This window comes from Triplophysa dalaica, chromosome 11, assembly GCF_015846415.1.
Source record: "Triplophysa dalaica isolate WHDGS20190420 chromosome 11, ASM1584641v1, whole genome shotgun sequence".
Classification (NCBI taxonomy): domain Eukaryota; kingdom Metazoa; phylum Chordata; class Actinopteri; order Cypriniformes; family Nemacheilidae; genus Triplophysa; species Triplophysa dalaica.
In genome coordinates, this window is record NC_079552.1 from 5,211,710 (window position 1) to 5,233,899 (window position 22,190).

The 22,190-nt window shown below is 37.5% G+C and overlaps 3 protein-coding genes across 4 annotated transcripts; 2 read left to right on the top strand and 1 right to left on the bottom strand.

The window, feature by feature from the left end:
• Window positions 1-77: 77 nt before the first annotated feature.
• phf3 (PHD finger protein 3) lies at window positions 78-9,959 on the bottom strand. The gene is made up of 16 exons (XM_056760460.1): window positions 9,734-9,959; window positions 8,352-8,617; window positions 8,135-8,257; window positions 6,707-7,958; window positions 5,943-6,186; window positions 4,951-4,996; window positions 4,748-4,868; window positions 4,491-4,647; window positions 4,267-4,383; window positions 3,931-4,068; window positions 3,678-3,825; window positions 3,409-3,595; window positions 3,173-3,320; window positions 3,000-3,089; window positions 2,311-2,506; window positions 78-2,220 (listed from the first exon to the last, which is right to left on the bottom strand). Exons 2-16 carry the CDS (start codon window positions 8,590-8,592, stop codon window positions 563-565), a joined length of 4,866 nt encoding a protein of 1,621 aa, XP_056616438.1. The 5' UTR covers window positions 8,593-8,617; window positions 9,734-9,959; the 3' UTR covers window positions 78-562.
• Window positions 9,960-11,794: 1,835 nt separating this feature from the next.
• Window positions 11,795-13,111, top strand: LOC130431427 (interferon alpha-inducible protein 27-like protein 2A). The gene is made up of 4 exons (XM_056760450.1): window positions 11,795-11,991; window positions 12,081-12,119; window positions 12,203-12,364; window positions 12,608-13,111. The coding sequence occupies exons 1-4, from the start codon at window positions 11,982-11,984 to the stop codon at window positions 12,715-12,717; spliced, it is 321 nt and encodes a 106-aa protein (XP_056616428.1). The 5' UTR covers window positions 11,795-11,981; the 3' UTR covers window positions 12,718-13,111.
• A 603-nt stretch (window positions 13,112-13,714) lies between these two features.
• On the top strand, window positions 13,715-20,314 carry LOC130431426 (interferon alpha-inducible protein 27-like protein 2A). Of its 2 annotated transcripts, XM_056760449.1 has the most exons (5): window positions 13,715-13,846; window positions 15,354-15,389; window positions 15,569-15,730; window positions 18,671-18,757; window positions 18,879-20,046. In XM_056760449.1, the coding sequence occupies exons 1-5, from the start codon at window positions 13,837-13,839 to the stop codon at window positions 18,974-18,976; spliced, it is 393 nt and encodes a 130-aa protein (XP_056616427.1). In that variant the 5' UTR covers window positions 13,715-13,836; the 3' UTR covers window positions 18,977-20,046. The 2 variants fall into 2 exon arrangements, with proteins under 2 accessions (XP_056616427.1, XP_056616426.1); XM_056760448.1 differs by lacking the exons at window positions 18,671-18,757; window positions 18,879-20,046 and adding an exon at window positions 20,055-20,314 and having other exon boundaries at window positions 13,717-13,846.
• The last annotated feature ends 1,876 nt before the right edge of the window (window positions 20,315-22,190 follow it).

Here is a 22,190-nt window from a genome sequence, read left to right on the forward strand (position 1 = left end):
TTTTAAACACAAACAAGTACTTTCCTATGTGCATTCTTCAATTATAACGCTTGGCTGTAATAAAAACAATGAGCCTCTTTAGGAAACAAAGATTTTCATTTTCATCTCTTACTATCAATAAAAACATTTTATGAACTGTACATAAACACAGTGTGCCAAATACGCACATTTCTGTTGCTGTGTGACGAGCCAAAATGTACAAAGTAATGTGTCACTTGGAACATAGAAAACCGACAATTTAGAAAAACGAAACGGAAGGAAAAATTGTGAAACAAACAAAGCTGTTATCATGATTCACAGGATGTTTCCCATGTTACACACAACAGTAGTTTCTGAGTTCTTGTAAATTATTATAATCAGCTGCTTTTGAGGACCGTTAGTACATCTTTGAAAAGATGCAGGAAAGATTACATTTAAAACCAACAAATATCTTTGTATATTTAAAAAAACTAAAATCTTGTACTATCCTCTTTTCATATGTATAAAATTCATTTAGCAACTTTATAAATAGCTCTCTACTGTTCAACAGAATTTTAAGGAAATGAAACATCAGTACGAAAGATCACGACCGCCTGTCTCTCGAATCTCTCCTGTGTTTATCATAATCGGAGTCCCGTCTCTGTTTATCTCTGTCCCTGTGATGGCTGCTGTGATGCTTCTCTCTCGATCTCTCGTGCCTATCGTCTTTCGAGTGGCGATCTTTGTGACTGTGGCTTCTTTCCCTGTGCTTTTCTCGATCCCTGTCGTGTTGCCTGCTTTTGTGATGGTGTCTATCATGGTAGTCTCTGTCATCCTTTCTATAGGTCTCCTCTGAGTGTCTACACGGCTTGTCTCCGTCATACTTCTCCGATGCCTTCTCATCTATGCTTACAGACGAAGAGGGCGGCAAGCTGGACTCGGGCAAACTCTGGGTCTCGTAGGTCGGAGGAGGTACAGCAGGCGTCTGAGGAGGGATGGTTTGAAGCCAAGGTGGAGCAATCGTGCGACTTTGAAGATCGCTTTGATGAAATATTTGAATTGCAGGGTGACCGGTTGGGAACGTGAAAGGTGGAGGAGCCTGTGGCTGAACAGGTATGAAAGGGGCAGGGTTGGATGGAGGAGGGTAATTGTGCAATGGTGTAGGGTGGTACTGGTGTTCTGGTGCACCAGTGTGGTATGATGGAAAAACCGGGGATGGTGGAGGGGCTTTGCTTAGTGGATTGTAAACCGTGGGGTTGAAAGTAGGAGTCCTGGATGGCTTTAGGCTTTCGTTCTTCCCCGCGGTTGAGACGGTGGTGATGGCTTGGATGTCCTCGACAGCTTTGCACTCTTGAGAAGGTTCAGCCGGTGGATGTTGAGATGTTTCTGAAGTACTTACTGGCGGTTGTAAATCAGAAGTGTCTTTATCAGTTGAAGCTTTCTTTAAAATACAAGAAGGAGGTGTCTTTAAAGTCGTAGTCGGACTCGATAAGGTATCATTTTTGGGGACAGAGCCTGAGCTGTCGGTAACAGAATCGTGAGATGCATTTGAAGTAGTGCTTTCAGGTTTAGTTTGTGCAGCCATGCTACATGACGAATCAGCCGTCTGTGTTACCTCCTCTTTGGGTTTGGCTGCTGCAAGAGAGGAGAGGAAACTCTCGGTCGATACATCCGCAGGTTTGTCGCTCAAAGATAAAGTTGTACTCTGAGGGTTTACTTCTTTCTCTTTACCTTCGTTCTCCTGAACTGAGCGGGACGTTGCCTGCTCAGTTTTAACAGATTTTGAGTCTTTTTTCTTGATAACAAAACGGTCAAGTCTAGAAACACTGCTTGGGGTTTTAGGAATGTTTCCTGTATGATTTCCACTGTCGACATTTGAAGTCTTCGAGGGTGTTGCGCTGCAGTCGCCTTTCTCGTTGTTGCTCACAGTGGATGCATTTCCAGGCACCTTTAGCACACCAGGAAGAAATCGCAAAGAAACGTTCTCATCTGCCTCTATATCCAGGATCGGTTCATTGACAATGGACTTTATCAAGTCTGCCGTGTCTTTTTTATGCGTGGTCCCCAAAATGCCGCTGATTATGCTAGTGTCCACGTCCTGCATCACAGGATCCTTCTGCTTGAAGTCAACCTGAGTTTTGCTTTCTGCCAAGAAACTTGGAGCTTCGCTTACATCGTTTGACAGGATTACACTAAAGTCCCTTTTAGGTCTCTGGCGAATGATCAGTCCGAGAAGAACATTTGGACGATTGCTTTCCAGTCCTGCAATGCAAGTATATGGAGCATCAACGTCAATATTATAGATATAAGATGTGAAATTTAAACCTGGAGAGAACCCGTTGAAAGTCTTACCTGGGCCGTCAAATGGAACGATTTGGTGGGGTATTTTTTCTGTGGAGCCAAGGGGAATGAGATACATGTCTTTAACCTGTTTGCGGTTGTTGGCAACAACACCGTATCTCCTACGGCTGCTGAAATAGGCGTAAAGCAACGCATATGAGATCTCGTCTTCCTCTGTGTCGGGGGTGAACCGAATAACACAAATTTCCTGAAATGACAAATAAAATTGTATCTTTATCAGAAGTTACAGCTTTTTCTGAATTTTCAGTTTTTCTGAATTTACTGTTTATAGGTATGTGTTAAGGTGAAATGGTCATTATTGTTTCATTCTACGAACTACAAACATTATTTCTCCCAAATTATAAATTTAAATTATTGTTTTTATCTGCAATTATTTGCATACTGGAGAAACAAGTTAAAATAACAGAAAAGCTATTCTGTATTGTTCAGACCTCAAATAAGGCAAAGAAAACAAGTTCATCTTCAATTTTAACCAGTACAAGTTATTTTTTTATGTGATCACCTGGATTTTTATCACAGTTTCTTGTCATCTTGTCTTTACATTGTTGGATTACTTTGTCACGTGTCTGATTTTGTCAAAATATACACTGGAATGGCCACAACACATCTAGAAGTGCTGATTACATAAAAAAATTGAATAGTTTCTCTTATATGAGAAATAAGAGAATAACCCTTCCCACCTTTGTCCCAGAGGCCCGAATTTTTTCAACATAGTCCCAGACTATTTGAGGGGAAATTCGTCCACCTACTTGAATGTTCTCAGGCAAATCCTGCAAACACAATTACAGATATTTATAGTACATACATTCGGGTACCAGACACATTTGGAATGCATTTATAAAATACCATTTACCTGTGACAGGTGCTCCAGTATCCCAGAGACCGGATAAGCTTTTGTTAGAAACCTGGCTACAGCATGCATGTCAACAAAACCGCTCCACATATTCTCCAAGTTGCTGAGAAACGTAGCTGTATCTTCTTTGGTACTTAGACTATCTGACCTGTGGGACAATTTTGTTGTAGATTGTTTTTTCTGTTCTGGATTTAGAACTGAATCATTCAATTTAGGGCTCATGTTAGGTATCTCACCTGGTTTCAGGAAATAAATTGAGAAGGCCTTCTTCCATGGCTCTTAAAGAGAGATCATCTAACAGTGCTGATGAAGATGTTGTGGATTGCTGACATTCGTCTGCAGCATTAGACTGTCTCCTCACCACTGTTGTAGCCACTTTCACCACCTTTGAACTGGCTTCCTCTGAAGGTGGAGGCATACGGCCTTGACAGAAACATTAGCATTGTTATTTTCCACAGAATAACTCAAGAAACGCTGTATTTGAACTAAAGTCAAGGATTTTTACCTGTGCAGATTTTGCAGTTGAGATCAAAAAGATGAGACTTGTGCAAGTTGGTTGTATCGATAGATTTCTTAGGACTGTCTGCTTTCTTCGCTACTGTCTCGGGGGAGTTTTCCTCTGGCACTTCTGTTGCGTTCGGCACCGGCTCGGGCTGTGAACATAGGAGGATGAAAAGAATATGAGAGCCAACTGACTTGTGCCAGGTTGGACAATAACACTAAAATGTATAGAAAGCAGCAAAGTCCAAAAATCTCACCTCAGCCTCTACGGGCTCTATGGCCTCTGGTGCCTTGGCAGGTTCCTGATTCTCTATTTCAATTTCCCCTTTGTGGGTGATTTTAGTGATGGGGCGTCTCTCTGCTTCTCGCTGCTCTTTCTCGATCATTTCAATCGTCTGTCGATAAACATCACTTGGGTTAATATTGGCTGCATTGTTGTAAAAAACAGCCATGCATCTGATGTTACCTTACAAAACAAAATGTTTTTGCCATTACTGGGTATATCTTTCTAAATTTTTCAATACACTTCTCAAACTAATTCTGAACTGACTGTACTACATCGAGACATACTGCATTAAAACGGTTTTACTAACATGTCGATTCTCTCTTTGTCTCCAAGCAGCAAGTTCCTTAGAGGCCAGCTCTTCTGCAGTCATACGCACCAAATCCGCAGGGGACACTTCCCCTTTTAGCACACGCTTGAATAACACCTGCAAAATAGCAGTTATTTACATTAATCCAGCATTATGTTCTTAAAATATTTTAGGCTTCACAAAGAAAATGCTTTATTGTTATCAGTAGATGCTAAAATACTTACATTATTTTTGGCATCTTTCAGGTTGAATGTCAAACTTCTGTATTTATTTTTGTATTTACTGTCAACGCCCTGAAACAGAGCGAAAAGCTCTTTCTCGGTCCTTCGGGCCAGTTCGGCGGGCTTGTCCGAAGAAATCTTCATTTCTGACTCCTTCAGTCTACAAACATTAACATGGAGAGCACGGACAGACATATATTTCAAGAACCTGAAAAAATCTATTCAATCACTTTAAATCACCTTGAGAAAAAAACACGAACCGTTTTAGAAGAATCTCCTCCAGAGAGTCCCGTACGCTTCGTCTGATATGTCCGGTGGATGGCTTCTTGGAGCTTACAGGGGACCCTTTGACTTTCTTCGCTTCGTGCTTCACATTACCTCCTGCAAAAGGTCAACTCAAGAACCTCAGGGACCAAATACTATTTCTTTTTTACACTTAAGAACAAAACAGAAATATCCATACCACTTTTTTGGGCTAAATCATCAGATGGCCGTCTGTCTCCTACATCCTGAATTAAAAAAAAAAAAGAAATATTTTTTTTGTTTCTATGATAGTACAGTACAATAAGGTGCAATACAGTGTGCCACATGATACAAAGTGAATCTGGTGTGCCGTATCAGTGGCTAAAGGGTTGTTGTCGAGTGTGGACATTTCTCACCATCGACACACACTGGGTGAAAACCATTTGACCACTTCACACTAGGGGTGTAACGATATATTGTTGCACAGTATATTACTATACAAAGAAATAACAATATGTATGTATCGTCCTGCGTTAACAATGTTTTTATTTGTGCTTTTACTGCTTTAAAATGTTGTGACATTTTCTGTGATTGACCTATTCAATTACTACACAAAACGTACAAAATCTTACAGAAAAGATTCATCCTTTAAATTCTGTTTCAAAATATTGTAATTCGCATTGAACTGTGAACCCTGTTTCACATATTGTAAAAAAATAATCTTACAACCCTGCTTCACACCAATGTGGAAAAACACAGAACGGCAGATATACAGACCCATTTAATGACAGCTGGTGACTAGTGCCATACAAACCAAAAGCTGAATCAAAAAGACAGAAGTATAAAATACAATTTTATATAATTTTACTATTATATAATTTACATATATATCTTTAATTATATTAACTATACAGATAAACAATATAGGCACCCTTTCCTAACTTGGGATCCATATGGGACAGATGTAATTTTTTGGACCAGGGAGGAAATTCTGATCTCATGACCATTTCGTCAGTACACCAGTTTCCATACGTAACAGTAAATGTTAACAACACTGCCAAAATGATATTAGATTTACATATTCTATAAGTGAAGTATGAACTTAATTGAGTTAAGTCCTCATAACTTGATTTATGTCATCAATGCATGAAAAAATACAGACAATGCTTGTAACCATTCTTTTCATGCACTAGTATTGAAGATATTGCTTACTTTTCGGAATGGTCGAATTCCACCAGCAGTGACCATCTGCGGAGGTCTCTGTTTTTGTTTAATTAATATCTTTTCATCTGACTGCTCTGTGGTCTGAGCTCCCGTCTTCCCATCCTCTTCAGCGCAGCATTTTAGACACACATACTCCTGATCTTCCTTTTCCATCTGCTGAACTTTAGTCGGATCCAGACCAACACAATCCCAATGAAACCAGTCATTGCAGCGGCCGCAGCCTACCATGAACCTATTCCAACAGCATAAAGAACTTTGAGCATGGAGAACTACAGTAGCTTTAAAAGATATTTGGTAATCCAATGAAGCTTAAAAATACAAGAATATTATTGCTTTAGATAACCCCTGATATTTTATCATGTTGGATTTATTTTATAAATAGCAAGGGAACAAACTTGTTCTTTAAAAAAATCTTAACCAAACACTCAATGTAAAGTTATAAGTTATATTATTTAATTTATGAAACAATACTAAAAACTGTACTAAAGTACTAAAGGCCATTTGGCAAAACACTGGTCCAGACCCAGTTCCTGTATTTTTTTTTCCACATATGTAATTAAGTATTATAAATGGTAATTTAACTCTTAATTTCACTTCTGAATGTTGGTCACTTCTTTGTTTACGTTCTGAAAAATGTGACACTTTCTGGTTCTTAAACTTTGGTTACTCTACAAAAATAACAAATAAGAAATTGTTCTGCACGCTCTGTTTGAATAAAAAGGCATTTTATATCATAAAAATGGCCAACATACCCGTTATTGTGAGGTTTTTTGCATAATTCACACTGCTTGCTGGGATCCCACACAGCGTCACTATCAGGGGGAGGTTCGGCCTCGGCCTCCTTCTTCACAACAGGAGCGTTATCAGGAATGAACAGCTGTGGTTCTTCTATCGAGATACTCCTGGATATTCTACTCTTGTGCCTTTGCTGGATTTTCTCTGGCTTTTTGATCTTTATCTTTTCTTGCTCCTCGTCTGGTTGGCTGTTTGACACCGGTGGGTTTGTTTTGTTTACCGGAGTGGGGGGATTCTGTGGTCGTTTTGGATGTTGAGGAGATTTATTCAGAACAGGCTTAACACTAGGGCCAGAATCAGACGACGGTTTTCTGCTGACAGTCGGAGATGTCGGGAGAGTTGGGCTTACATTTGGATGCAGAGGATGTTCATCTTGAGTTTTTTGTAGTTTTGACGGTTTAGGAGCATTAGGCCCTCCTGGGCGTTTCAAGACTACTTTAGCCGGCTTCCCTTTGTGACTTTGAAGATTTTCTGGGCGGCCCACATGCGTTTCTTTGTCTTTGGGTTGTGGGGATTTCTTCTGTAAGAGGCTTGGTCTGCCAGGATGAGACTGCTTATTTTTTACTCCAGACAGGGTCGGTTTGTGTTTCAGGACTTTTTCGACTGCAGGCGGAACTGCGGTACCATTTTTGTTCTGAGATTTGTGCGCGCTCGGTTTATGAGATTTGATTTGGTCATTCGTTTTGGTTTCCGCTGATGCTGCGTTTTCCACGTTAGGCTTTAAAATAGTGCTGTTTGCTTCTTGTACCTCATTGGGGTTCACATATGGTCCAAAATCCATAGGCGTGTCGTCGCTACTGGGCAGGCCGACGCTCGCTTCAGACACTACATCTGGTGTGAAATTATCTATATTTTCTGTGTTTGAATTCTGATTTTGTTCCCGATTGAGTGCGACACCCTCATCGATCACGGAATCATCCTGTAAGCCCAGGGACTGAAGAGCGCTTGCGTTGAAGGATCCAAATGTTTGAGATGGTCCTGGAAGTAGTTCGATTTTATAGCCCCCCACCGTGACAGTTAATCGGCGTAACACAACAACCGGATTCATCGATGAGTCAACCTCATTGACTTTAAATCGACGACTTAGCAGTGCTTCCCTTTTGTCGTCCAGGCTTTCATCCCTCTCTGGTGTCGACTCTTGGTCATGGTTTTTCTGTGCTGCTCTTCGCAGAGGTCTGCCCGGTGCACCTCTAACTCTACCTCGGCTTGCTGAAAGACAATTGTGATTAATGAAAATTGTGGGGGTAAAAATGTGGATAATCTCGGTATTTAATTGTTCATTTCTTTCCAATGTGAGCTCAAAAAAATAAGTTAATACAAATAAAATACAGTTGCGGCAAAGCAATCCAAATGAATTCACCCACATCTATTCATGTTATATGCACCTGTTTGTTTTCTCTGTATTTGACTCGCATTCCTCCTCCTGCCCTGTGGAAAGCCGGGCTGACTGTGCTCCCCATCAGATGGACTCTGTATAACACCTGCTGTTTTCATGTCTTGATTTGTATCTGCAATACATAAAGTCATAGGGAATTTTATTTAGCTCCTATGTTGATTTTACACACAACCAACTATTTATAGATGAAAAAACTGTTTATATACCTGTTGCGCTTTCAAGCTTAAAATTAACATCTTCATTTTCCAATAGATGAAACTGAGTGCTAGCAGATCCGAACATGGGATCTTTGTCACTGAGCATGTTTTTTAGCGTATTGTCGGATTGATTCCGACCCGGTTCGAAATCCTCACTTGCTTCACATTCCAGATTCTGTCCGAGCAACAAGGAATCGTCCAGCTGGTCACTTGGAATCAGATGGTTGAATGAGCCACCAACTATATCCATGAATGCCTAAACTGTGCTGTTTGATCTGAAAGAAAGTCAAAGGGCAAAAGATTTAAATATACTCTTAGCACTCTCCAAGACAGAAGATTTTAAAGAATATTAGTAGAAGTCCTCATATGTTACTGAAAAGACTTTGGCGTCAAACACCTATTTTTGGGTTGTGGGTTAAACATTTACTTGACGGCTTCAAACCATGTCTTGTAACTAGTAAGTGCCATACAAAATGTTTTTGTAAGAACTTATGAAATAATTGTCTTCCATTTCAAGATTATAAAGCTAATTTTACAGTTAGCAAACAACACTGTTTTATTAAAGTACTTATCCAATGATCACTGTTTGATTTGAATACAAGGGTATTTTAACACCTTCTCAGATATGTATAACATATGTATATACCTGTGTAACACAGAATAATTGAACTGCTTATTTAAAGGTATGAACCTAATTCAATAACAAAATAACTACAGTAAATGTAGTATTTTACAACAAATAGAGCCAACAGCCTTTCATTTTAAATTAAACTTTATTTATTAGATGTGCCTTAACCAGAACAAAATGCATGCATGCATGCCTGCATTACATAATAAAAGCTCTTCATATTTAAGATTTGAGGAGAACGTAGAATATCCATGCACTGTTGTATTAAAATCTGATCCTCGTGACCGAATGTCTACTGTTTTTATTTTGATTTCAGACCAGCTCACGTGCACAAACACCTAGCGCGTGCTTGCTAGAACAGCTCAAAGTCAGACAGTGTAAACAAACTAGAAACAGCTCCGGGCACAGCCCCAGAGAGCTTTAACGACATTTTGCACAAAATGCAATGCTAAACCGTGCAAAGCATGCCGTTAAATTCTCCTCAGAACGAACCCAAACACGGCCGCGCGCACGGGGGCCTTTATCAGCTTGTGTGTCTCTTTCGCCCCCATTGTAGCAAATTAAACTCACTTTTATAGAAAAAACTGTAGTGTGGATTGCCAACACGTGGTTGCGTGAAGTTTAAATGTAAATTTGACTAGGTTTCTACTCAAACTCGTCTCGAGTTAAGAGTCGCGTCGCGTGCACCTCAGTAAGGCCTCTAGCCTAACGACAGAAGCGCGTGCACGCCCACTTTACACGAGACGTGATATAAAACACTCACCGTCCGTGTCACTGTGGTCGAAAAGCCAGCGCATAGTGAGAGAAGGACTTGTATTATCGATTGCAATAGTGGGACGCCATACGGGATGCCGTTGCCGTTAATGTCGTTGCGTTTTCCGCTTCGGATCTGCGGTGGGACACGCAAGTAGTACTTCCTGTTGACCCTCTGAGCAAGCAAGCAAGCCAGCAAACAACCAACCCATCAAGCGATGGACATGCCACCAGGGGGCAGTGTGCTCCATGTATTTTAACAAAATGTAAAATATATATATATATATATTTATAAAAAAACATACTTACGAATACAAATAGATGTTTTAAATAAATCTTTGTAATAATATTTCGTTTATTATAATTAAACATAAAAATCAAAATAATACTCACAATACTTAAAGGAATACGTGAAACTAAAAGATAAACAAACATAAACATTTTCAAACCGCGAAAACACGTAGTTTGAATTTATCACTGCTATCTATCAGGGGCATGTTCATACTCAAACCGACACGTTTCCTGGTAACGGTTTGCAACGGTGTGCAACAGGGTTTGAGATACGTTTTCTAAGGGTGGGCGATCGATCCTAACATAAAAACATCGATACTAGTGTATTTTACTACATAATTTTTTCATTTACTTATTATTTACTAATAATTGTATATTTCTTTCCCCAATTTCCCATACACCTAGTTTTGCACGTTGCTCCTCCCTGCCCTGCTGTGTTTTGTAGTCCGCTATCACGTGACTCAGCTGCGCCAAGCGCAAGCACGCAGCTGCAGCCAGCGAAAAGAATCAAAACACTGCAAACTGCGATGTATGACAGTGGGCCTTTAGGGGTAAAAAGCCAAAGATTAAAAGTACTTTATTATTTAACTCACTTTATTTCATAAAACAATTGTGTGCACTTTGTTTATAAATTCCCTTAAAAATGTAATGAAAGGGAAATGTAATTTGCTATATTGTTGTGTCTAAACAAAAACGGAAAAGCAGTTTTAAATGATTTGTTCTTCAGTAATAACTAACGTTTTCTCTTGTTTGGTGGGTGTGAAAAGAACATCAACCCAAATCAGCTGCAACATGTATATTACCCACGCGGTATTAAAGAGACAATTAAAGATATTAGAAGATATGTATTTTGCAGTACTCAACACGTATTTATAACGATTTCCTCAGCTCCGAAAAATATACAAAAAGAACAAGAAGAATGGCCTTCTCAGCTGCCATAGTACGTCTCTTGCGTCATCACAACAGGGTGTTCAATCGCACCACCGTTTAACTTTTGCAAGGTTTTGTCGGGGCTGAACCCAGCGGTGTTATGTTGTTCTTAGCTTTGATATGGTTCCTACGCAGTGTTCACTGTGACTGCTCCCTACTCCCTGAGCACGGGATATCAGTTGAGGTGGACTACGCTGACAAAAAAACGCTTACTGTCATCAAAGAAAGGCAACGGCAGGGTTGCACAGATTATATTTTTAAAACTTAACTTTAAAATAAAGTTACAGAAACGTACTATCTACTCAATATAATCTTAACTTTTTTAAGCTTGTATTTATTATTTGACTGATGCAGCTTTGATTATTTGAAACTCTACTTTTGCAATATAAACATATATTTTAATTTGGTCAACTATGTGAAGATGTGTTCCCATGGATGCGTTGGTCTCATCTCGCTTTTTTCACTATTTGGTGCAGCCATAAACATCCCTGAGGTTTATAACATAACATAACAAACTTAATTTTTTAAGAATTGCTGCTGCTTACCACTTTTACATAGTTTTTTTTAATATTGGCCATATGGATGGATATAAACGCATATGAAAACAACTTTTTAATTGTACAATAAAATATAAATAAATACATTCAGCATGTCGACTGCAGCCTATATAATAAAAATGCTACACAAAGTAAAATAGCATATTTATGCGAAGCCATCCACAGTATTTAATACAATTAACAATATAAAAAATAAACTTTCACAATGTACAAAGGCATACGTAAACTTGTTTTACGCGAGCCCCTTCCACTTCCGGCAAGTGATGCATGTTCCCTTATTCCCTACGCCGATCGCAGTTCCCTTCGAACAGAACATGCGCGCTTCGGATTGGAATCTCACTTAAAATGGCGGAACACCCTGTGAAGTCCACTTCGCAGTCCACTTACGACTAAATTGAACGCACCCAAACATATGTCGTTGCTCTACAAACGAGAAGACTTTAAGATTGACTAGTTTAACTAGTCGAACAATTCAAAATCATGTCGAAAGGTAACAGCTCCAGTCTCTGTCAGGCACGTCAGTACAACAAATATCTCGTGTTTTGTTACTTTTAATATCGTTCTTATTTTCATTTTCAGAAATCTACAATATCATTAGACTAACGGCAGTGGGGGCTGGTAAGTGTTTCTAATTTTATGAAAACACCTAAAACAAAAAAATGTTGACGCTCGCTCAGTTCAATTGTGTATTTGTGTTTCAGTCGGCTCGGCTGTGTTGATTCCATTCGCGATCGGCGCAGCTGGATTCACAGTCGCCGGTATCACTGCAGGTTCTGTGGCGGCCGGTATGATGTCATCTGCGGCCATAGCTAATGGGGGCGGTGTTGCAACAGGAAGTTTAATCGCCATCCTCCAGTCAGCAGGTATAACTATTTATAAAAACAGTGTTTATTTATCCATTTAAGCAATTAATACAGCAACTTTTGAATCAATACGGCTTGATTTGTACATGTAGACGATTCAATCCTGTAAATATTAACAGATTACGTTAAATTGAATGATTTGTGAAATCAGTTTTATGCTCAATTTAGGTGTGTAGATTAAAGTGTTAATTCTGACTCATGACTCATATGACTATGACTATGATCATATGTTCTCCATGATAGGTGCTGCTGGGCTGTCTGCATCTGCTACAGCAGGTTTGGCATCGGTGGGCGGGGCTACAGGTGCTGTTTTGGGTGGAGCTGTGACGTTGTTGAGGAGGATGAGAAAATGAAATTATGAGGGACATACTGGAGTTCCAGAGGTGCTTCTCAATTCCTGTTTGTGCATATTGTTTCTTTTCCTTGCATCATTGCCTTGCCTCTCAGCTCCAATCCATTCACGATGCAATGCAAGAATAGGCTACACCTGCGTGTATCCTCGATCATTACTGTTTGGGAAACTTCTTCACTCCTCACTGTGCTATTGGAGCATTGAGGAGTCCTTTGAGATGACTGAGCTCAATCGGTTTTCAGGTCTAAGGAGCAAGGAAATTAGGTCAATTCAGATTTAAACAAATAACATTATTCTGCTTGTCAGCTTTCTTGGCATTCAGCATCAGCTTGTGTTGTGTGAGTGGACATGCATTTGAAATGTGTCTGTAGTGTAATAAAAACAATTACAAAGTATATCATTTTTTATATTTGTATGGTTTTGTTTGAGTTGTACTAAGTTATGTTAACTGATATGTTACCTGACAAAAAAGTGAATAATCATACTAATATTATTCACAATATTTTTTGACCCACCATTTTTTACACAGAACTCTTTCAGTTCTGCTGAGAAACAACTCTAAACAATCGCTACAATATTGAGGGACAGTGATAAACTTGTAAAAATTGTAGTTTTACTACAATCACCTTACAACAAAAAAAGTTTTAAAGGAGTTTGTTGTCTACCCTAAACGGATTTAGGATTTGTAGGGGTTGAGAACATGATTTCCAGGAAACGGTTTCAGTTTTGTTTTAAGATGGGTAAAGCAACTCCAAACCGATTCATTCGAGCGATTCATTTTAATGAACCGGTTCAAAAACCACTTCGGTTCCCGTTCGGCCCCAATGACATAATTCAAAGTCAAAAATGCAGTACCAGGCATAATTATTCTATTGTTGAGTCCGTGTTGGACACTCTCGAGACACATATTCACAGACTAAGTTGTTCAGGGCCCATTGATTCAAGACTATTAAGACTCGGTTCACTGAAATGAACCAGCTTAAATAACCAGGCGTCATCATCATTCTCCGCGTTACGCCCAGGAATTGACACTCGTTTGGTCGCACCAGCATAGACTATTGGAAATAGTTCTGTACTAGCAGTCGAAACTTAAACATCGTTTTCTTAGTCCGTTGAAGGCATGGCACCTGGTAAGTATAGTGAAAACTCTTCTGTTTTAGGGTAACGTGCAAATAACGAATATGATGGGAGAGTGGTTCTCAAACTGTGGTTCTTGAAGAGATGTAGGTGGTATTGACACGACATTACTCTATATATTATTTTACATTTCGTGTTTTAAATACAATTTCAAAAGTTTAATACATGATTGATAAATACGGAATAGATCTCAGCCTATGAGCAGTTTTAAAATAGTTGTATGAATTATTATTTATTTATCAATGGTCGATGTAAACACATAGCGGTAGCAGACAGGCACTTGTGAGTCCCTTTCTCTTTTCCGGACGAGCTGCGTACAAATAACGTTTCATTTGTATCTCTGCACTTGAACCACTTTTTAAAGATGTTGTTATTACGGTAAACTGTAAAATTAAACTCGTTGCGATATAGTTTTGACAAAAGTCTCTACAGTTAAGTTTAATGGCTGGAACACACTACAATACTTTTCAACCCGGAAACATTGTTGGGTGTAACTAGTTAGTAAGTAATTAGTTACTGTAATTTAATTACTTTTCCCTTGAAAAAGTAAAGTAAGGGATTACTCATATGTTTTCTGTAATTTAAATACAGTTACTTTTGATGTACTTAAACTAAATACTTTGTTAAATATATACTAGTGCCATAGCGTAATTGACTTCAAAATTCAAAGTCTAACTTTAAAATCTGTGCTTTAATGTATAATTCTCACATTAGTAAAACTTTGGACAGTTAATAATATTATTTGAATGAATTCAATAAGCCGTTTCATATATATTCTTGAATCACTTAACTAATCAAGGTTGATGTAGGATATAGAAAGTAATTAGTAATGAGTAACTAAATACTTTTTGGACAGAGTAATTTGGACAGTAATCTAATTACACTATTGAATATGTAATGAGTAACTAGTAATTAATTACTTTTTCAGAGTAACTTACCCAACACTGCCCGGAAAGATACACTTGCAGACTTTTTGAAAGTTTCAGATAGAAACACACTAACTGAACAAATCTGCAGACCAGTCCATTCTGAAAATGTGAGCAAAAGTATTGTAATGAAATTAAATTTCTTTAATTTCTTGATGTTTAAGTTTATCTTCTGTGCTAAATATTCTTTCCACATTGTTTGTCTTTAATATAATTTGTAGTCTTTTTGAAAGTCCCTACAAAGTTATTAAATCCCCCATAAATCTACAGAAAAGTGTTTTACAGAAAAGTGTTTTGTGTCCACTATTACAACTGACCAACAAAAAAAGTTTGAAAACCGCTGGTAAACACAAAAATGTTTGTATTATTTATACATTGGAGGACGAGGTGTGAAGATAAAGGTTAACAGCTCTACTATTAATTTGAGTGTTTATTCGTGTGACTTTCTATGGTGGTCATTAGGTGGTACTTGGAACAACTTATTTTATAATAGGTAGTACTTGATCTGAAAAGTTTGAGAAACCACTGTGATAGAATATGTATATTGTCTAATTGTTGCACTTTTTTTATTAAGGACGGTTTACCATTATTGGAATCGCAGTTGGTGCAGGTAAAGTTGTTTTGTTTATTTGCTTATTTCTCAAATAAAAACATACATTGTACACACACTAATATATATATATATATATATATATATATATATATATATATATATATATATATATATATATATATATACTGTATATATAGTATATTTTGTGATATATTATTGCTGTTTATGTGCATTAGTTGGTGCAGTTGTGTTGGCCCCAGTGGCCCTTACTGCAGCTGGTTTCACTTCTGCTGGTATAGCTGCTGGTTCACTGGCAGCCAGTATGATGTCTTCTGCGGCCATCGCTAATGGAGGCGCCGTTGCTACTGGAAGTTTGGTGGCAATCCTCCAGTCTGCAGGTTGTCTCTTGCTCTTCACTTGTTTCACTGTATATGGAACAGACAGATCATACACTCTAAAAAATGCTGGGTTATTTCTGTAAACACATTTTTGGGTTAATTGTGCTGGGTCATAATTTTGGGTTGTTTGAGGTACTGTAAACACACAGTTGGGTTGCTCATGCTGGGTCAAATGGACTGTAGGGGTTATTTCACCACTGAACAGCTGGGTTGGGTTATTTTGACCCAAACGGTTTGTTCATTTTACCACTTCATCGAACCTTCTGGATCCTTCACGCGTCTCCTTGTCAGACGGCAACACACATCACAGCAAGCTGATTTTAAAAGGTAAATAAATATGATAATATGATTATTTTTAATAACTTGTGGTAAGAGCACACTGATTTTACTGTTTAATGCAGTATTTGATCTGTCGCTGTGCGGAGGAAGTGTTTTATTCTGTGATTGATTAACGTTAAGTAATTTAGCAGCTTAGCATGCAATTTTTTTTACAAAAAAAGGCCTTAACAATCGCTTTATCGTTATGTTATATATATGTGTGTAAGTGTGCATATTTTTACTTTAAAAGGTTTTTATCCTTCACGTTAAATCCTAATGGAAATGTATGAACTAGCCTTAGGTCAGAAATACATGGTATAGTTCGGTTACTGTTTGTCTACTGTATGGCTTTGTAATGTTTAGTCAGAATTAGATAATTTCATACAAAACTTAATCTAAGGGGATATTTTTTCAAGTGTCTGTGACGTGCTGGATCCAACCAACTAGCAATAATTTAAAATTTAGCATTTTCCCGCTTTTTTCCCTCAGGTAACGTTACTGTTAGCTGCATTAGCTAAAAGCTTAGCCTCTTAATCTCACTGATTATTACAATTAATGACAAGAATAATGTTTGGAAAATTAAACAGAAATTTCCTTCTGACACACGACAGCAAACGATAGAAATAACTGTCTTTTATACCATTTTCCAGCTGGTAAAAATACTATTGTTCTAATAGTTTTGGCCATCACTGTGTGATATATGTATATCCTCAGAAGTAAATGATATACAGTATGAATGTAGTGAATGAAGTAAAATACTAAAAGTGAAGTTTGAAGGTTTCTTCTAAAATTAGCATTTTTATAAGGCCTCTGTATTTGTTCATTAAATGCATTTTAACTTAAATGTTAGTTATGTTTTAAGACTAACTGTCATATATTTAACAGGTGGGGACTTTAATGGTGGAATACTCGCAAAATGCAGAGAACAGTGATGTATTCTGCACATTTTGTGCCTTTGGGACGAGGCAGCAACGACATCCCAGACTTTCACCATTGTTTCAGGACATGCCATTGAAAAACTGACTTGTTGCTAAGTTGATCTGTTTCAAGTCCTTTTCTGTGCTTGATGTTAACTAAGCAGTCTCTTCCTACTTAGAAATTTCTCCAGCATGCAGTTTATCGTATTGATGGACATGAGTCTTCATGTGGGAAGTTTTTGAGGACAAAAGTTTTTTTCTGGGCACTTGTAACATGCTTTAAGTTGTCACATGTATTGTCTGTTGTTTGGAGTCTTTGTTTGGCTTAGTTTTAATGGCACACTGTTTGGACTGATTCTCATGTGCCAATAATATTATTTTGAGTGTTCTAATGCTGCAATGTTGACATATAGAATAGGAATCTACAGTGCATAATTCACCCAGTTTTGTGTTTTTAAAGAAACTGATCTACAAAAACTTTTTTTATGTGTCTGTAGGTGTTGGATGAAATGTATGACAATTGCACCCATTCAATAAATGTAAAGAAATAAATTTAATAAAAATGCATATTTACAATTGCATTTGTTTTGTGTAATTGTATTACAGAAAAAAATATAATAATTTTACATTCCCTTGAGATTATTTATTTTTATTGGTAAATATAAAAGTAGCAAGGCAATGGGAAAACATATAACCCAATGTTTAGGTTACACTCTAAAAAATGCTGGGTTATTTGTTTAACCCAACAGCTGGGTTGAGCCTGTTGGGTCATTTTGTTGGGTTATTTTCTTAGTGTTGGGTCATTTTTTGAGTAACCCAAACGCTGGGTTACCAGTCTGGTCCAATTGAGTGACAGTGAGAGAGTAAACCCCTCCCACTCCTCTACGCATCAGACAAACTTTACCTTCGCGGGCATTTTGATCCACTTCATCTCGGAAAGTTGTTATTCGGAGAAGAAAAGGTATGTTTTACGAGTTTTTAATGTATAAAACTATTACTGTAAAAAAAAATGCAAAAGTATGCAAAATTCGGCTGTTCACATTAGGTTTGAAAGTAACGTTACAATCTAGCTTCGTTAGCTTTGGATAGCTAGTCTGTAACGTTATGCCCACGTTGTTCTAATTTACAGCTTTTTAATCATTTAAACTTCCTTTTTGGTGAACATTTCCTCTGAAATGTGTGACTTGTGTGAGGAATTTAGTTCAGTAACTTACGCAACTTGATATTAGTTTAAGGTCGACACGAGAGCGACGTGTAAAAAGCAAACATCCAGCTCATTTTTTTTTATAAATACCGCTAATGTTCGGTGACAGAACTTAGATTTAAGAGTCTTTTAGACGAGAATGTTGTTGTTAAGAACTCAAATACGTGATTTATATATAAACATAACGCCTCTTTGAGATTTTGTTAAGACGCTGTCGGAGGTGTGAGCTTCAGGCTGTCAGCGGTCGTGTCTCCGTGGAGAGCAGCTCTATCTCGGCCATTGCCTCGGGAGTAGCCGCTCTTATAACGTTAGTGGTTAACAATGCGATATAGTTAATTTTGGGTATATGAGACGAACAATTGTTGCTCTTTTTAGACTTAAACTTATTCCCGAGTGTGTCGAATTAGTGAAGGGTTGTTTTAACGTTTATAATATTATTTTTTAAGACTGTATTTCACTTTCTGTACTATGTCCCACTCTTCTTCTTTCCCCCACTGACAGGTTGCAGAATAACAGCTAATATTAATGGATCATTCTATTCAAGAGAATGTCAACTGGAACGTGGATGTTTTCATAACAGGCTTAAAGGTAAACATTATTTAGGTAAAATGTTAATGTACTTCTTTATATGTTTATTATAATCCATTGTGCTCTGGGTAGGCCAGTTTCCTTACATTCTTCTCTTGTCTCTTTTCTTGTCTCTTTATAGATGAACAAATTGATAAAGAAACCCTCCTGCTGGACATCCACTTCCAAAAGTGCACACCACACTGTTGTCTACAACTCCTAGGAAAAGAATCCTCTTAAGTAAGACTGCTCCGTGGATATGTCAGGTTAAGCAGTGCTGAAACCGAAAGAACTAACACTATTTAAAATGTTTTGTGAGTTTATATGAAGAGGAAAGTTAAGGTGTCCCTTTTTCACATCCATAACGCTTGTTTATTTCTTTTTTTATAGAAAACTTGTGCATAGACTTATATTTTAACATATAAATGCGGTTCTATTAACAAGGGTTTAGTAAAATACTTTTTATAGCGTTTTGAAGTGTTAAGTTGTCTAACTATTTATATTTACTTGTGCCACTTTAATAACCTTGTTAAATGTATATGTTAAAATCTAAACTAATGTAATTTATTGAAATTAATGTTCTTTAAATATGTATAAACATACATTTCATCAAAGTGTTTTATATGCCATTTTATTGTTCATTGAGCATAACATATTGCATGTTTTTATGAATTCCTTTTGTCTTGCATTTTGATCCTTAATAAAACTATTGATTCTTACTGATGCCTCGAGTATTTCTCTGTGATTTTGTTATTATTATTTTTAAACATTTCGGGTTTGTTTTAAACCATCAATGTAATTTTTAAGCAAAAGTTGATTTAAATAAAACAACCCAGCATGTTGGGTCAAAGATTTAACCCAACTGGCTGGGTTAAAATAACCCAACGCTGGGTTTGTCCATATTTGACCCAATGTTGGGTTACCAAAATAACCCAAATTGGGTTATTTTAACCCAGCCTTTTTTTAGAGTGTATGTTAACCCAGAAACACAGTTAACCCGACCCACTAGTTGGGTCAAACAAACAACCCAGCATTTTGGGTCAAATGGTTCAACCCAGCACTTGGGTCAAAATAACCCAGCGCGTGTTCTGTCCCATAGTTACCCAGCAGCTGGGTTAAGGTTGGGTTATTTTCTAACCCAGCAATTCTTAGTGTGTATGCTTGTTTTTCGATATTATCTATGTTTCACAGTGCAGTTTTTCAGAAAATATATGGGCATTGGAGTGAAGTTTATAAATCTGTTGCGTAGCTGACTGTTTGCTTTACACTACTTGTACTTGTGACTGCTTTTGTATAATGCTCTTCTCTTGATGACAAGGTGCAGTAGGGCTGACTGCCGGTGCAACAGCAGCCGTGGCGTCTGTGGGTGGAGCAGTTGGTGCTGCGTTAGGTGGAGCTGCGGATTCCAACAGATCCTCTGGTCCCCAAGATCCATCTGATTCTGATGATGATGGAAATGACTTGGAATTGGAGAATGAGCTGAGGAATCCGGAGTCCAAAGAGCTTATGCCATGTTAAAGCCATTTGAAAGATATGGAGCCAAAACTATAAAAAATAAATAACTTGTTTTGTTTGATATATGGAAAGTGAAAGAACCATTGTCCTTACCTGAACGACTTGCGTGATGCTATTGCAGTTATTAACACAACAAGATCGAACTACCATAATTATATCTCCTAATCAAACGAAGAAGAAAAAAACACTGCATTGAACGCACAAGCAGGGATCCTCCCAAGATCGGTTCCGGATCCAGACCTTTGCTTCGTTCCATCTGGACCCCGAGACACGTTGTTTAAGTTGTTTAGGCTAAATTGAGCGTCTTCACAACGGAAAGTCACATCACATGCGCTCCCAGGAACATTTATATAGTTGATATTGTGCCGCTATATCCTCTAAAATGAACAAAATGCAGCAAAATTTAAGCATGTGTATCTGTTTACTGTTTGCTTTATGTCTCCAACCTTTCAACCAGTGATATTTATTAACCATAATGTTTTTATCTACATTAAGAATTAAAACATTTGTGACCCTCTAAAAACCCAGGCTAAAGTCTCGTAATCTAATGGATTATTAGATAACAACCATCAAAGATTAAATTCAAGCATTCATTTCACAAAATTATGGCATTTTCAGCCAATATTGAAGATTTCGTAATATTTTCATAGAATATTCTGTAGGGTGATTTTATGAAGGACTTTTGCTGGCTTTTCACAAGCAGGGTCCCATGTTCTATTTGGAGAAATGATGTAAGATATAATTATTATGAATGGCATGGAAAGGCTAATTTAGAAAATAACTTTGTTTTCTGTTTATGTGAGCATTATAATTGTAACATTATATTTTCTTTTTGCATGTTGTCAGTAGTTTATTTTTTTACAAATATAAATGATCAGACTTCTATAAAGAAGGCATTCCCCTAGTCACAGGGCCTACATACCATGGACATAAAAATATAAAATCAATGGCCTGATAAAAGATCCTATCTTTTATTATACAGTATATCCAACTTGGCTAAATTGATAAAATATTTATTTATTTTCAAAAAACCTATTGACCGGACCTCCGTTTGTAAGAAAATATAAAGATCTATTGTTCCTGTAGTTGCATGAATTTGCTCAACTTAATGTTAATTGTAACTGTTTGTAAGCAGTGACACAAAACTCAGCCAACGTTAACTCTTTCCCCGCCAGGCTTTAAAAAATGTTGTCCTACTAACCTACTAACTTAACCTTTTAGCGTGCTAGCTTATTTTAGCCAAACTCAAATTTCATGGAAGTTGACAATGTGGGCATTTTTTCTATCAGTTCCTTCGTGTCAAGTAAGACTCAACCACATACAAAATGTACTTACCCAACTGTAGTATTTGTAATACTCCGTCACTTTTCGAATAAGGACTACAGTTGGCTTTGTAATCACTTGACCACACAAGGCACTTTGCAAATATAATTGGTAATTTAACTAATTTATATAAATACAAAAGAATTTAAAAAAAAGATTTCCTGCTTTTAACAATTTGTGTTGCGTGACGTGTAATGTACGTCAGTGTACAGCTATTCACAACATTTTTTAAACTAATTGAGCGCTCAAATGAATCATTGCAGTATTATATAAGGTGTAAGCACAATTGCTTTTGCATACTTCATAAGAATTTTACAGAGGGTCAAGATGGACTCAAAATGCACATGTAATGCCACTAGAGGATGTCACTAGAGGACGCCCTTTCAACAGATTCAATATTTATAGAATAACACGTAGCTAAAGTCAAAGTGAAAATTATACATGCAACCCCAGAGAACTGTTGACATGTACACATGAACCTGAATGCATTTTAGGACATGTTCTATGTCACTTGTTTTTATCGATTTTTGACGTCCTACCGCGACTATTTTCGGCCAAGGACACAATGTGCGTCGGACCAATGTTTGCTGGGATGATCCAGTGAAAGTCAATGAAA